The following is a 16333-nucleotide window of genomic DNA, read 5'->3' as shown; positions in this document are numbered from 1 at the left end:
CTTTGTTGGATAAAACTTAGTGTTATGAAGAAACAAAACTCTAGTTTCAGCAAAAGACAAAAAAAACCAAAAAAAAGAACCGGAATTGTAGAAACTATTCAAAAGAACATGTAAAAGGGCTGGACTTGGATAAGGTTTGACAATGTCTGTGATTTCTGATTCAAAATGGTATATAATGCACACTTCACCAGCATTCGGTCTTCTATTTGCCTATTAAACTTGTAGAGACCCAGAACTTAAAAAGACATAAATTTATAAATTAAATGTGGAAGCGGTTAATAGAGATAAAGTTTAAATTCCTTACACAATAATTTTAAATGCTCAATAGGGTTATAGGAATGTCTCTTCTAAAACATAAATGAAAATTAAAGAAATAAAATGAAAAGCGAATAACTAAGCATCCTAAGACAACCTTCTCTACCACTAGGGGGGAAGTCCGGATAGTGAACTACTCACAACCCTCTTAACTGATCAGAATCTGGATCTTGATCATCTTGATCTAAAATAATTAATGAAATGGTGATCTACACTAACCCAGTAAAAATATCACACTAACCACATGTACGGAAAACTAAAAATTGGCAAAAGAAATAAAAAAAATAACTCATGGAGCCCTTACTTTATTTAAATACATTTGTTTAATACTTATCATAACGAGTTTTTTAAAGATAACCTATGAAAATCCATATCCATATTACTTTTCACTTTTAAACATAAGAGAACGAAAAACAATAGTTTCCTTTCTTACCTGCTTACTAGTACCCCTGGGAGTTCATAGGGGTGTCCCCCTTACTCGTGAACTCAATATCTAATTTTACAATTGACCGTCGTTCCCATACCCGGTCCGATAATGGGCGTCAAACATTCCATCGTCTCGATACCCCATCCGATATAAGAGTGAATCATATCTCTCAAACCTTTCTGGTATGGGACTTCTCAGCCCTGTACGATTGAACTAATGTTCACGGTAGGGTTTCATATGTACCGGTCCTGTCCACTCTTTTCTTAGGTAACTAGCAAGTCTTTTACATACAGATTTTCATTAACAAACAACCAACAAACCCATATCAATATCTCATATCACATTCACAAATCAATTAAACTACATTCATGCTGACAGTATATAACCAAAATAATTAGATAAGTTGATAAAACTATTGAACTATAAATTAAGAATATGTACTATACGAAAATCAAGCAAATTGGAGAGTATAGAAAAATAAACATGAAATCACGACAATTGTGAACTAATCGTTTCCGACTTCACTAGTAACCTGTAATTATTTTTAGGGTTTTCTAATTTTTCATAAAAATACAAAATTATACATTGTTAAATCTCATTTTACTGTAATTAAGAATAAGGTGAGGGATCCTTACCTGAACCAGTGTTTCGAGACATCGAGCTGTCTACTACATCTCCTAACGGGTACTGGGTTTCTTAAATTTTTCCTATATAATTCAAAACACTCGTCATATACCTAAAAATACCCCAAAAAGTTTAAAATTAGTGTCCAAAACTCATTCCGGCCAATTTTTGGGTTCCAGCACGGCGGTGATTCACCTCAACCTGGCCAATTTTGGTCGTATCCTTACAGAAAAACATGTTAGAGGACTCAGTTGACCAAGAAATCACACAAAAAAATCGAACGTACCAGCAGGGGTCCCTCCGGGTGCGGCGGCTCCGCTGGTCCTCTTTCGGGACTGAAATTCTTTTTTCGGCTATTTTACACAGAAAAAGATAGTGAACACAATAATCGAAGAATCACGTGAAACGAAAATCGGGAATGGGCTCATCAGAAGGATTTTGGAGTTTTAGCTGCGGCAGTTCCGCCAGATTTTACCCGCGGTTTCCAGCTCACTCGCTCTCCCTCTTACTCCGATTTAGCCACAGAGATACTCGGAATCGAATTCCGAGTGGGTAGGGAGAATTTTTATCTTTTTGGCAGTTGGCTATGGCTCCAATGTGGCGGTGATTGGCGGTCGGCCTCCTTTTCCGGCGTATTATTTTTCTTCTCCGGTGGGGCCGATGGTTAGGATTCAGATTCTTGTATGATGCGAAGTATTTATAATTATCTCGCATTGATTTGAGCTGTCCATCGTGATCGATCTCATCCGTCCGATCGCACCTAAGTAGGAAACGAATCTGAGCCGTTCATCGCGATTAATCTCGACCGTCCGATCGTACCTAAGAAAGAAACGAAATCTGGGCCGTCCACGCACGCAGGATCGATCCTAGGCCGTCCACGCGTGCGGGATCGATCTTGAGCTGTTCGATCGCGGGGCACGCGCACCTTGCCACGCAGCACGCTACGGTTCGTCAAGACTACTGACTGGATGGTCCTACGTGGCCAAACTTTCTCTATTTGTACTTTGACCCCATGTTTCCAATTTTTCTTTCAAAAATACCCCCATAACACAAATTTTCACCATTTTTTTTCCAAAATTACTTTCAATCTCATCTCTAATTCATTTTTTCTCAAAATTCTACTTAAATAAAAATAAAATAAATTAATCAATTATTTTAAGTTAATAATTAAAAAATAAAAATTTTGTCTCAGGTCATTTTTCGGGCCCGGGTATTACAAAACTGGTGGGAGAAGTAGACAAGAACACTTTATTAATGTAGTATAATTTCTTAAGTTGCTTGGACTCGGGTGCAAGTTTCAGGTAAAATAATTTTTATAGTAAAAAATATGAGGATTCAGCCAATAAGTTGAGAGATTGGATACAGGTACCTAGATTCATTTGATATGAAAATATCAGCACTAATATAAGGTTTAGGAAGGTACTAAAATGTCATGCATAACAAATACAATTCTTACCACAAAAATATAGTAGACTGATATTTGTAGCAAATGAAGAAATATATATTAGTATATATATAAAAACTAATTAATAATACATAACTAACGTAGTATTAAAAAAATACATAATGATATAGTATTTGTTATACAAAAATGTTTAACATTTATACATTCGAGAAAATGTATTTCCATTTGTGTTATTTTTCGATTTTAATCTAAGCCTTCATTATTGTCTTTATATTACCATATATCATAAACTCTAGCTCTAGATCATTAAGTGTCCCACATGGACGTCAAGTGTTAGACACAAATATTGTAAAAATCCAACTTCTTGTAGAAGTTCAATTCTTATACAGATTGATATTTTCATAAAAATCTCCCTATAAAGTAGAATAATAGTGGAGTTCCATAACTGGAAGTTCTTTTCCTTTTAAGGACTGATTTGTATTTAACTCCTACTAAAACTTTCTCTAATTTTTTCTTATATACATCCATTTTATGTAAATTAGATATCATGAACAAAAATTCAGTAAACAAAAAATTTAATTATAAATTTTCATGGTATCAGAACAGAATCTATAAATTCTAAAAAAAAAACTTTTTTTTTTCTCTCTTGCCAATGATAGAATAGGGAATGGCTACGATAAGGATCAATGATCTCTTTAAAGTCACATCTCAGTCTAATAGAATTATTTTCATCAAATAATATGAATCAAAAGCTACTTAAATTCCAATCATCAACCACCAGCTAAATAGAAGCAACTAATTCAATAGTCTCAAGTAATCAAAGACGATTATCTGTTGAAGAGGGAGAGAAGAAAAACTCATTAGAGAAGTCACCAGTTATGATTTTGGGACCAGAATTTTGTCACTTGGCGGTTAACAACAAATTCGTATTCTAGTAAAGGATTAACACCCTTATCCTCATTGCAAGAGTGACGTATTTTGTGAAAATAAATTATAACTTATTAAAGGGAGCTATTATCTTAGGTCTCATTAGAGAGAGCTCTAATCTCATAGTTTAAAATAATATTCTGACTTATTTTTATTAATAGCAAACATATCTTTTTATATAGAGATTATAATTTTTATTTAGAAATCTTAATTTAATTAAAAATCTAAATCTAATTATGAATATTCTATTAAAATATTATAAATTATATACTATTTAAAAATTCAGTACTAATAAAAAATTATATATTATTTATGAATGTAAGATTAATTAGAATTCTAACTATTTAGAAATCTAATACTAATTACGATTTCATATTTAATTGAAAGTTAATCTCCCACTCTTGCTGTTCCTTTTATATTTATACCATACAAATGTCCATAACGTTATTCCTCTCTAGTTTTCAAGTTTGTTCTCAAGCTTGAAATAGGATATAACTGCCTCATTGATCTTTTTTTATTGTCATGTGTCACATTCAATCTCCAGCCATAATAACCGTTTATATTGGTGACCCGAGACAAACAGCTCATCGTAGTTATAATACAGTCCCTTCAGCCTTATTTCTACCATATTTACCTTTGTTAGTTTCTCTATAATTGGAGATAAAGCGTTACCAGATTATGTCGTAATATTGTTGTCCTGTAAAACCAGTATGTCCTAAACTAAATTGTTACGTTTGGTCATGCACTGAGAAGGATCACTATAATTGTATTTGGTCATAACTCACAACTTATTTCCTTTCAAAAGCTCTGGTCATGCAATGACATGCAAAAGAGTGGCGGGTGATTGCATCTTAACCTCTAAGCGGAGACAATCGATCAATCCTGCTGTGAACAAACTTAGATACTAATCAACTCAAACGAACTTGTTTGCTCTTACCACTTTTTCCTGGAATTGCTTCTGGTAGTTCTCAACCGATCCTGTCTGTTTCAAGTTTACTAATTCATGTGAGCATGTACATGAACCAGAAAGAGAAGATTCAATCCAAAGAAAGATGAAGAAATAGGCCAAAAAGGAGATCTTATGGCCGGCCTAAATTTTCATATGTCTCCCCATTAATTTGACCACAATCCCTTTTAATTAAAGGGGATGACTAAATTTATCTTAGTTAGGAAATTAACTTTTAATTTTTAATTTATTTCTATATGTTTCCACTCTTAATTTGGCCACAATCTTTTTTAATTAAAATAAAAGACTAAATCTATCTTACTTAGGAAATTAGTTTTTAATTTTTAATTTTTAATTTATTTCCTATATAATTACAAATTAAATTAAGAAATTTTCTTTTCTTTTTATTTACTTGACTTAGCCTATAAATAAGCCACAAATTCTTCATTGTAAGACATTTAAAAATTATTTCAATAATATTAAGAGTATTTTTTTTTCAAAGATGTTCTTCTACTATTTGTTGAGTAAGGGTGGATCTACTTATCAAAATACGAGTTTGTTGTGTTTTTCTATTCTATTTATTTCATTTTCAGTGACCTTAATTCCTATCATTCTTGATAGTGGGTTAAGTAGAAAAAGTTTCCATAAGATCAATTCTCTTTATGCCTTTAAATAAAATTGTGTGAGTTCCTGATCACGTCGGTTAATATTGGGTTCCGCATCATTTGGTATCAGAGCTTTAGCTCCATCTAGACCTATTATTTTTTACTTTTGTACTTTTAAATTCTTGCACCGTTTATTTATTTATTTTTGTTCATCTACTAAAAAAAAAAGATTATCTCAGATATCGATCCAAATAAGACATAACATCACTTGACGTTTTCTTGACTTGATAAAATCGTTGTTTAGTACCAATTTTTTTAATATACTTTTCTTACAATTTTGTTTTCTGTGCACAAAAATAAAAAAATAAAAAAAGAGAAAAACAATAAGAAAAGAAGAGAGAAAAGAAAGGAAATAAAGGAAAGAAATTCCATCGGGAAAATACTTACTTTTTTGGTACTCAACCATCATTCTTTGAAACAGTGCAAGAATCACCTCTACATAAGACAAAAGCCCTTTTTATTTTACAATTTTTTTACAACTACGTGCATTCACACTTACATAGTCCATTAAAGACTACATTTTTTTTACATAGAATGTAACGTACATCGGGAATAGATTGGTAGGAATATCTTTCGAATTTTTCCTTGGGGCAATACCGAATCCCTAATCTTCTATAAACCGTCAATTTTTTTTTACTCTCAGTTTCTTTTATTGTTATAAGCTTTAGTTCCCTAATACATATAAGCATCTAAATTGTATTTTAGAGCTTAGCGTAATTGATAACACACTACCTCTTCCTCTGTGTGTTATACTCTTTCTTCTAGTATTAGTGCGGTATTTATTCTATAGGACTCTTTGCAATATCTTAAAATAATACTTGAGAATACTTTGATTCAAGAGGATATATCCGGCATTCAACTTGAGGGTGGGAGATAGAAAGGTAAAAGACAAGAGTGTGTGAGATTATTAGAGGATAAAGTGAGTGAAATACGAGAGAACTGATGAAAAAAATTTTTTTTTTTTAACTAACCCTTTTGTAGGAAATTTTCTTAAAATGTCAAGTGAGCATCAAAGCCCTGCTAACATAATGCTCCTTATGGAGGCTATGTATGCAGAATCGACACGGCTTAGTCAGAAGGTAGATAACTAGAGTAGTGGTCGAAGTGAAGTAAGACACAGGACCCCTAATATAAGACGGCCTAGAACTCAATATCCTGAAAATGAGATTGGGTCCTGTAATGATAAAGGGGAAGATAGGGTGGAGAGGAGAGAAGAAATGAGGGATAGTAATATCAGCTGCATCAAGATGAGAATACCACCTTTCAATGGTAGAAATGATGTTGAAGCATACTTGGAGTGGGAAGAGAAGGTAGGACTAGTTTTTGATCGCCATAACTACATGAAAAAAAGAAGATCAAACTAGCAGCGGTAGAGTTCACTGACTACGCCTTAGTGTGGTGGGATCAACTACTCCTCACTAGATGGTGTAATAGAGAGCAATCAATTTTCTTTTGAAAATAGATGAAAACAACCATGCGAAAAAGGTTCGTTACCCTCTTACAATAGAGAGATGCATCAAAAGTTATAACGCTTAACGCAAGGGGTTTATGTCCATTGAGAACTGTCACAAGGAGATGGAGATAACTATGATCAGGGCCAATATAGAAGAAGATCCCGAAGCAACCATGGCGAGATTCCTTAGAGGTCTCAACAAAGACATCGCCAACATGGTGGAATTACAACACTATATGGAGGTGGAAGATATGGTGCACATGGTCATGAAAATCTGGAGACAACTGAAGTACAAAAAGCGGGGCACATCATATGTTACCCCTACTTACAGCTAGGAATGGCCTAAGAAAGAAGAAAACAAGAGAACAAACAAGAAGAAGGAAAAGTCTGCACTACTTGATACAAAAGGTATGACACCTACCTCATCTCAAAAGTGGTGTCTTGGAACCGGATATATCGCTTCTCAATGCCCAAATAAGAAGATCATGCTATTGAGAGATAATGATGGAATTGATAGTGCTAGTGATTGCGAAAGTGAAGATAATGATAGCATGCCACCACTGGAGAATGTTGAGAAAAGTGTTGAATATCCAGCTCATAAGAAAACTTTGGTTATCCCGAGAGTTCTAAACGTCCAAGTCAAGTCGAAAGAAAATAATCAAAGAGAGAAGATTTTTCACACTCGTTACCTTATAAATGGGAAGGTATGTAGTCTCCTTATAGATTTGGGTAGTTGCACCAACGTTGTTAGTACTATTCTAGTTGATAAACTTGGATTGACATGCACGCGCCATCCTCACCCTTACAAGTTGTAGTGGTTAATTAATTGTGGAGAGATAAAAGTGACTAAGTAAGTATTAGTTTCCTTCTCTATTGGGCAATACACTAATAAAATACTTTGTGATGTTGTGCCCATGCATGCTAGTCACATCCTACTTGGAAGATCCTGACAGTATAATAAGCGTGCAACTTATTATGGATATAGAAATCGTTATTCCTTTAGCATGAGTGATCAGAATTTTACACTTGCACAGCTATCATTTGAGGAGGTATTCAATGATCAGCAGCAACTCAAACATTTTATAAAGTCTGGAGAAAATAAAGGATTGAGGAATATGAAAAGAGAATGTTACTATATGGAACAAGAGCTAAAGAGACCATCTTTCAAGAAAAAATTATTAACTCACCTCAAACCTTTTTTATTAAATAGTGTTGTTTTGCAGGACATTTTCTCAAAGAAAACAGGATTGGTGAAACCCATAAGAAGTGTACGATTCGAGGACGAATCGTTTTTGAAGAGGGAGGGGATGATATGAGCATGGACGTGAACCAGAAAGAGAAGACCCAATCCAAAGAAAAATGAGGAAATAGGCCAAAAAGGAGATCTTATGGCCAGCCCTAAATTTTCATATGTCTCTCCTCTTAATTTAGGCACAATTTCTTTTAATTAAAAAGAAAGATTAAATCTATCTTATTTAGAAAATTAGTCTTTAATTTTTAATTTTTAATTTATTTCATGTAATTGCAAATTAAATTAAGAAATTTTATTTTCTTTTTTATTTACTTGACTTAACCTATAAATAGGCCACCAATTCTTCATTGTAAGACATTCATAAATTATTTCAATAATATGAAGAGTATTTCTTTTCAAGAGATGCTCTTCTACCATCTTGTTAAGTAAGGAGTGGATTTATTTATCAAGTTACGAGCTTGTGGCGTTTTTCCATTCTATTTTTTTTATTTACAATGACTGTAATTCCTATCATTCTTGATAGTGTATTAAGTAGGAAGAGTTTTTATAGGATCAATTCCCTTGATGCTTTTAAATGAAATTGTGTGAGTTTCTGATCACATTGGTTGATCTTGGGTTCTGCATCACTAATTCTCCCAACGAGTTACTTTCGGCCGACAGTTCAAATCTTAGAGAACAATAGTCTTTGAATCCAATTCAGTTGAGTGTAGGTTGTTCAAATTCTAATTGGTGGTACCACAGTTGTGTCTCTCCAAGCATATAGAAGGCAGTCAATCTCACCTTATCACATTCCGACATGTGTTGGCTGGTAAAAAATTTCTCACACCGATGCAACCATATTAGGGGATCTTCAGAGCCATCGAAACGTAAGAAAGTCTAATTTAGTGTAGCGAGGAACAACTCTGTTACCTGAAAGGTTGTTTGCATTCCGCGACTGACTTCTAATGTGAAGCGCTTGAGGTGGCTGTTCCGGGGGGGTGGTTGCTAGTTGCAATCCTTTCTGATTCTATTTTTCTGTCACAATTAAAGTCGGCAAATATCTCTTTGAATTATGAGGATAACTCATGCAACTGGTTGCTTAATCGCCTTTCAATCTCTGCAGTCCGTGCTTTGTTTGCGGTTAGAACTTCTTGGAGTATCAATTGCATATTTTTTTTGTTGCAGAGTCACCCATGTGTTAGGCTCTGATATCAATTTGTTATGATTCCGGGACCAGGATCTTGTTACTGGATGGTTAACAACAAATTTGTTTTCTAATAAAGGGTTAATAATAAATTGTAAGATCGACTTATTTTGTGAAAATATATTATAATTCATCAAAAGGAGCTGTTACCTTAGATCTCATTAGAGAGAGCTTCAATCTCGTAATTTAAAATAATATTCTGATTTACCCATTTATATATAGATTATAATTCTTATTCTTATTTAGAAATCTTAATTTAATTAGAAATCTAAATCTAATTATGAATATTTTACTAAAATATTGGAACTCTTATATTATTTAAGAATCCAATACGAATGAAAAATTATATATTATTTAAGAATGTAGCACTAATTATAATTCTAACTATTTAGAAATCTACTACTAATTAGGATTCTAATTATTTAGAAATATAATACTAATTAGGGTTTCATATTTAATTAAATATCAATCTCCTACTTTTGCTGCGCCTTACATATTTATGCCATATAAATGTCCATAACATCACCCAACTGAACACTGAAGACCCAAAGTTTGAACTTGAAAGGCCGAGAATAATCTGGTTATATCGTGATTAATTAACTCCAAGACAAATGGTATCAGTGAGAATATCTTGTTACACAGGACAGCACTTGAAATTTGGGAAACAGTCAAAGAGTTCTACTCGAATAAAGAAAACACATCAAAAATTTCTATCATTAAAACCAGCTTCCACAATTTACAACAAGGAGATCTACCTATAACCCAATTCTACAGTATACTCACTCATTATTGGCAATTGTTCGATGTGTTTGAGGAACTTCCATGAAACTATCTTGAAAATGAAAAAATTTTAAATTTCTCATGAAATTGAATAAAAATCTAAATGAAGTTCGGGGAAGAATATTGGAAATGAAACCATTATCTAGTATTCGTAAGGTACTTTTCGATGTAAAGAGAGAAGGAAGTAAAAAAAAAATGATGTTGGAAGATGGATTCACAAACTCTATTATTGAGTAAAACTTTGTCTTAGCTGTTCGAGACTCTTAATCCCAACTCAGACAACTGGCAAAGAAAAAGGTCTAGGTATGATCATTACACAAAATCAAGTAATAATTAAGACAATTTTGGAAAATTCATGAAAAACCAACTCGATTTCAGGACCACAAAATCAGTTATGGACAAAGAAAATAAGAAAAATTATGTCTCTATTGACGAAACTGTCTTTACTAGAGAATCATGTCCATTCAAGAAAGAGCAGTTAGAAACCCTCCAAAAAAATATTCTTATACCAATACTCCATTAGTAACAACATATGATTTAGGGCAACAACCCAAAAAACTAATTTTTTTACTGCTTTTAATACTATTTTAGGAAGTTAAGATATTTGAATCATTGACTCACGAGCATCTGACCACATGACGGGAAATAAAATATTATTCCAAAAATGTAATTCATGTAATGAGAATCTTTCCATAAAAATAGCAAATGAATCTCATTCAAAAGTAACCAGAATAGGTGATATCCCTATCTCAAATGAGTTAATCTTAAAGGGAGTACTTCATGTACCTAATTTGGGTTATAACTCGTTATCAATAAACAAATTTACCTAAAGATCATAACTATATTGCTAAATTTTTCTCAAACTTATGTAAATTTTAGAATTTGGATTCGAGTAGTACGATTGGCAATATTAATGTGTACTCTGACTCTTTCTTTTAACAATAATGGATCTTTCAGGAGACAATCCAATAATGCAATATGTGTTGAGTTTCAAGACAGTCCAATTTACTTACACAACCTTAGTACAGTTATGTTATAATATTATTAATTAGGCAGTCCAACCTTACTTACACAACCTTAGACAGTCCAATTTACTTACACAAACTTTGTAAACTTTCAAAAATCATTTCCTCCTTTATTCATAAATAAAAATCCAAAAAATTTTCATTGTAAAGTATGTCAATTGTCAAATATACTCATTCTATATATCCCACTTGTCGTACAAAGTCTCTAAAACATTTGTTATAGTACATAGTGATATATGGGGACCATTTAGAATCAATAATATTATTTATACTGAAAGAAAATCAAAAGTTAGTCATATATTCAAAAAATTCAACAATATGGTTGAAACTCAATTTTAGACAAAAATATGATTGTTGAAGACAGACAATACAAAAGAATACTTTAAAAAGGAGTTGGATATGTATCTTGAAAAAGAGGAGATTGTTCATCAAGATTCATGTGTTAATAATCCTCAACAAAATGTGATGATCAAAAGGAAAGATAAACATCTCTTGAAAGTTGTCCGATCCCTCATGTTTATAACTCAAGTTCCAAAATTTTTTTTTGGCAGAATTCCAACTACAACTTACCTTATCAATAGAATGTCTTTACGGGTCATTGAGTTTCAAATACCCTACCAAGTAATATTCCAATATTTCCTACCACTCGACTTCTATCTATCATACCCATCAAAAACTTTGATTGTTCAGCCTTTGTTTACGTATACAACCATCATATAAGCAAACTATACACTAAATCAATAAAATACATCTTTATTGGGCATTCATCAAACTAAAAAAGATATAAATGTTATTCACCAGTCACCTAGAAGTTCTATAACTCTATGAATATCACATTTCGTAAAAACCAACGATACTACAAAATTAGTATTCATAAGGAAAAGAATACACAAGAATCCCAATTTTGGAACTCTATCATTGAATACCTTCATTTTCCTCCAATTAAACCTATTCAATCTTTAAAAATCGTAAGTCAAGATGAAACACCTGGACGTAAACCTAATAACCATACTGAAAAACCTGAATTTCTGGTCTACAAGAACCAAAAAGAGAGAGTCACAACCACCTTATTAGAGTCATGAATCTAATCCAAATCAGGATATAATATTACTGAATACTTTAGGTAATCCAAATTCATATCTCTCCCTTGATAACCTGTATGATGATAAACCTACTGTTTTAAGAAAATAAAAAAGAACATTCATTGATCATCCAATTCACAATTTTGTTTCATAAAAAAGTTCGTCATCAATTCATCAAATATTTTTTAATAATATTGATAAAATACAGATAATGAATGTAAATGAAGTGTCAAAAATACTTGAATCGAAAATTGTAATTATGGAGTATATCGAAACTTTAAAAACGAATAGAACTTGAGAAATTGCAGAATTATCACATGAAAAATGTTCAGTCGGCTATAAATTGGAGTTTATAATCAAGTATAATGTTAATCATAGCAGGTTCAAAACTCGATTAATAACCAAAGGCTCCTACTCAATTTTATAGAGTCAATTATCATGAGACATTTGCACCAATAGCAAAACTTAACACAGTTTGGATACTAATGTCCTTAGTTACCAGTGTGGATTTGTTACTATTCCAACTAGATGTGAAGAATATTTTTCATAATAGAGAACTGGAGGAAGAAATCTATATGGAGATACCATCTGGTTTTGAAAGTCAAGTCACAAACAAAAAAGTTTAGAAACTCAAAATGTCCCTTTATGGACTTAAATAATCTTTAAGAGCATGGTTCGACAAATTCATTGAGGTAATTAAGAGATTTGGACATAATTAATGTCAAACAGATCATAATATATTTATCAAGCATGATCCTTCATAAAAAAAAAGACAATTCTCATTGCATATATAGATGATATAATAATTAAAATGGATGACAAAAAGGAGATAATCAGATTAAAAAAATGTCTTCGTTAAAGAATTTGATATTAAAGATGTAGAAAATTTCAAATACTTCTTGAGAATGAAAATTGCTATATTAGAGAAAGGAATCTCAGTTTCTTCACGAAAATGTGTTGGATCTTCTAAAAGAGACTGAGAATGCTTGAATGCAAGCTCGTAGATACATCCATAGATCCTAATATTAAACTGAAAAATAAAATTAATAGTGCTCTAGTTGACAAAGAAATCTACCAACGTCTACCGGGAACAATATCATATCAAATATCAATTTATCATCAGTGCGGTAAGTCAATTCATAAATAATGCAACTGAAGAATATATGGAGCTAGTGTTTTGAATTCTCAAGTATCTAAAAATGATAGTTGGATAAAGCTTTTTCTTCAAAAATAATATAAGACGAAATTGAAGTATATACTCATGCAAACTAGACAGGTTCTATAACTAATAGAATATTCACATTTAGGTATCGTACATAGATATGAAGAAACTTACTTAGTAAAAGGCAGTCCATGGTATTAGTGAGTAGCGCTGAGGTTGAGTTTCAAGATTTAGAACATGGCATTTATGAAGTAATGTGGCTACAAAGGATATTTGGTGAATTGAGAAGTCCCGTTTTAAAGTCTACGAAAGTGTTATGTGACAATCAATTCACAATAAATATAATAAAGAACTCAATTTATCATGATCAAACTATGAACATATAAATTGATAACCACTTTGTTAAAGAAAAGAAGAGTCAAGAGCACTATCTTTATAGCAAATTCAGTTTTATCATCAAACTGTAGATATTTTCACCAAGCATTATCTAAGAAGACTTTCAAAGAATTGAGTTTCAAACTTGGTTTGCTCAACATCTTCAAATCAGTTTGAGAGGGAGTTTAGGAATCCGGCTTCTTATAGAAGTCCAATTCCTATACAGATGGGTATCTTCCAATAAATCTTCTTATAAAGCAGAATCATATCCTACTTCCATAATTGGAAGTTCTTTTTTTTATGGGACTGAGTTGTTTTTAGTTTTTTACTAAAACTCTCTCTAATTTTTTCCTATATATATTCAACTGTTATAAATTAAGTATCATGAATAAAAATTCAATAAACAGAAAATTTAATTACAAATTTTCATATCTCACAGACGTGCCAGTTTTGTTTTTGTGTCAGAAATATATATACCACATAGAACAGCAATACAAATAATTTCTAAAGATGGATATCTGTATGATTATCCACTATTTGCAAGTATGAATATTCAAATAATCACAAAGATATAGCAAAATATATTAGACAGTTATATATATAATACCAGGCAAATTTTGAAACAGAAATTACAAACATGCTGAAAGACTTCAAAGAAGCAAGTCTATTACTTGCTAACTTTTGCTTCTGCTGAAATAATTTGGCTGATTGATGATTATGCCAAAAGCCTAAATGAACATGAAAGAGCACACTCATTAAGCATGAGAAAAAAATGCAAGCGAAACACTGAGTAGTGATCTTTGTATGAAAAACCAACCACATGTAACAAAAGGGTAAAAACCAGAAATAATGAAAAGGGTGAAGCTTCCAATATTTGAAGCCAGGATCTCAGATTATACACCATTATGAACTAATTTAGTTAACTGACCAAATCAACTAATATGAAAAAGCCCAACTTTATTGTTTAAATTCAAGCAACATTATGTTAGGAACCCTTCACTAAATTAAATCTTTTGAAGTGATGTTAACTTTTCTCAAAATAAGTAAACTATTATAAATTCCAGAAAGAAGATAAAGGTCTAGGCATTGAATAAAATTATTTAGTCCCGACACAAGGAACAATCAAACTGAAATGATAAACCTAATTTGAGAACCATTAGGTACTTGCCTTTCACATATCTTCACAACATTTGCACCAGCACCGGGATCACATCTGCGAGTCTTAACATAATATTCCAGGGGTTTATAAGGAACATCCTGGAATAGTTTCTACAACGAGTCAGATGTAGGGCTTCACAAGACCAAAATATGTAATGTGTTCCAAAATCTAATAACTAGATAACGAGTTACCACATCTAACAACCTATATTACATTTTCCCCTCTGTGATATATGTGATTCTTAATTTTTATACAACAGCTCTCCCTCACGGCCAATGCTAACAGTGAACATGCATCTAGCCTCTGGATGAAAAAGGCAACTAGTGAAGAAAGGACGATCTCTCCACGGAACGTAATAAAAAGATTACAAAGATAGTTACTATACCCGTATGTATGTTAACTCGTAAAGTGCATATGCTGCGGATTTGTTGACAGTTACAACAGGAGGTATCCTTAGTGTTTGCATCTTATTGGTGGAGTTCTCCTCCACCTCCACTATTTCCGCCACAATGGAAGCCTCTCCGCCGTTCTGAAAAACAATTAATAACAATGACGAAGATGACAATGACATTTAATGTTGAATTTCACAATAAGCTCATGAAACTATCCCATAGTAACCTATATATACGATCTTACTATATCTATGAAGTAACTTTTTAGCAAAAATAAGGAGTATTTGTTTAGAGAAAGATAAAAGAAGTAAACACCGATCCGCTTGGGACAGCCAGGTTAACGACGATCTTAGTTGAGCAATTCAAGTTTCCGGAATCCGAAGTTTTCTCGCACTTCTCAAGCTTCGATTTGGAGAGAATCTGAACTCCGACGACGCCATTAGTAATGATGCCGACGAGAGCGGTGATGAAGCAGACGAAAGCCAGAATCAAGCGCTCCATTTTTCAAGGTTTCGATTTTCTTTTTGCTTATTCGGTTAATCTATTTGTCAGTTTGATGTTTGAAATGGAAAATGGAATAAATTGAGCGGCTAATTTGGCGGCTAGGGGCGGTTTTAAAACTTCCACCCTCCAACGGCTCTTCATTTGCCTCGGTTCTCAGACACGAGTGGACAGGTCAGTGAAGTCGCGATCATGGTTCAATATAGATTTTCAATGTATACTAAGCACGCGTTGTATGAAAGCATATATATTATTTTATGTAACTAAAAATTTTATAAAGGTACAAAAAAAAAATTATAAGAAAAATAAAAAAATTTATTATACCTTATTTTTGACGGAATTCCTGCATGAACAAATGACATGTGGAATTAAATTAGCGATCTAGTGTATAAATTTAAAATTTATAAATAATAGGTAAAATAATTATCATTATAATTATAAAAATTTATAATTATAATAATCTTGTCTATATGTTATTAATTTTTGTTTAAATTAATCTTAATTTTGATTTTCAATTAAATTAATTCATATATTTAAAAAAAAAAATTACTTTAGTTTCCGTTTATTATTGTTATTATTATTAACTTTCGTATTATGAGTTAAACTTAAGAACTCATCGTAGCTTAATTGATATTATATTTAAAAAAATAAATTTAAATT

At 32.1% G+C, this 16333-nt stretch overlaps 1 protein-coding gene across 2 annotated transcripts in view; it reads right to left on the bottom strand.

The window, feature by feature from the left end:
• HAP2 (hapless 2) overlaps window positions 1-15873 on the bottom strand; it is a 34102-nt gene extending 18229 nt beyond the window's left edge. For both annotated transcript variants that reach the window (XM_088217664.1, XM_088217665.1), the window contains exons 1-3: window positions 15488-15873; window positions 15166-15309; window positions 14790-14878 (exon numbers count right to left, since the gene is read on the bottom strand). In XM_088217664.1, the coding sequence (XP_088073790.1) occupies window positions 14790-14878; window positions 15166-15309; window positions 15488-15673 (419 nt within the window). In that variant the 5' untranslated portion in view covers window positions 15674-15873. The remainder of the gene's footprint in view (window positions 1-14789; window positions 14879-15165; window positions 15310-15487) is intronic.
• Window positions 15874-16333: the final 460 nt, after the last annotated feature.

The sequence above is a fragment of the Carica papaya genome, chromosome 4 (assembly GCF_054855325.1).
Source record: "Carica papaya isolate Zhongbai chromosome 4, ASM5485532v1, whole genome shotgun sequence".
Taxonomy (NCBI): Eukaryota; Viridiplantae; Streptophyta; class Magnoliopsida; order Brassicales; family Caricaceae; genus Carica; species Carica papaya.
Note: the sequence above shows the minus strand (reverse complement) of the source record. Positions and strands in the feature narration are given on the sequence as shown.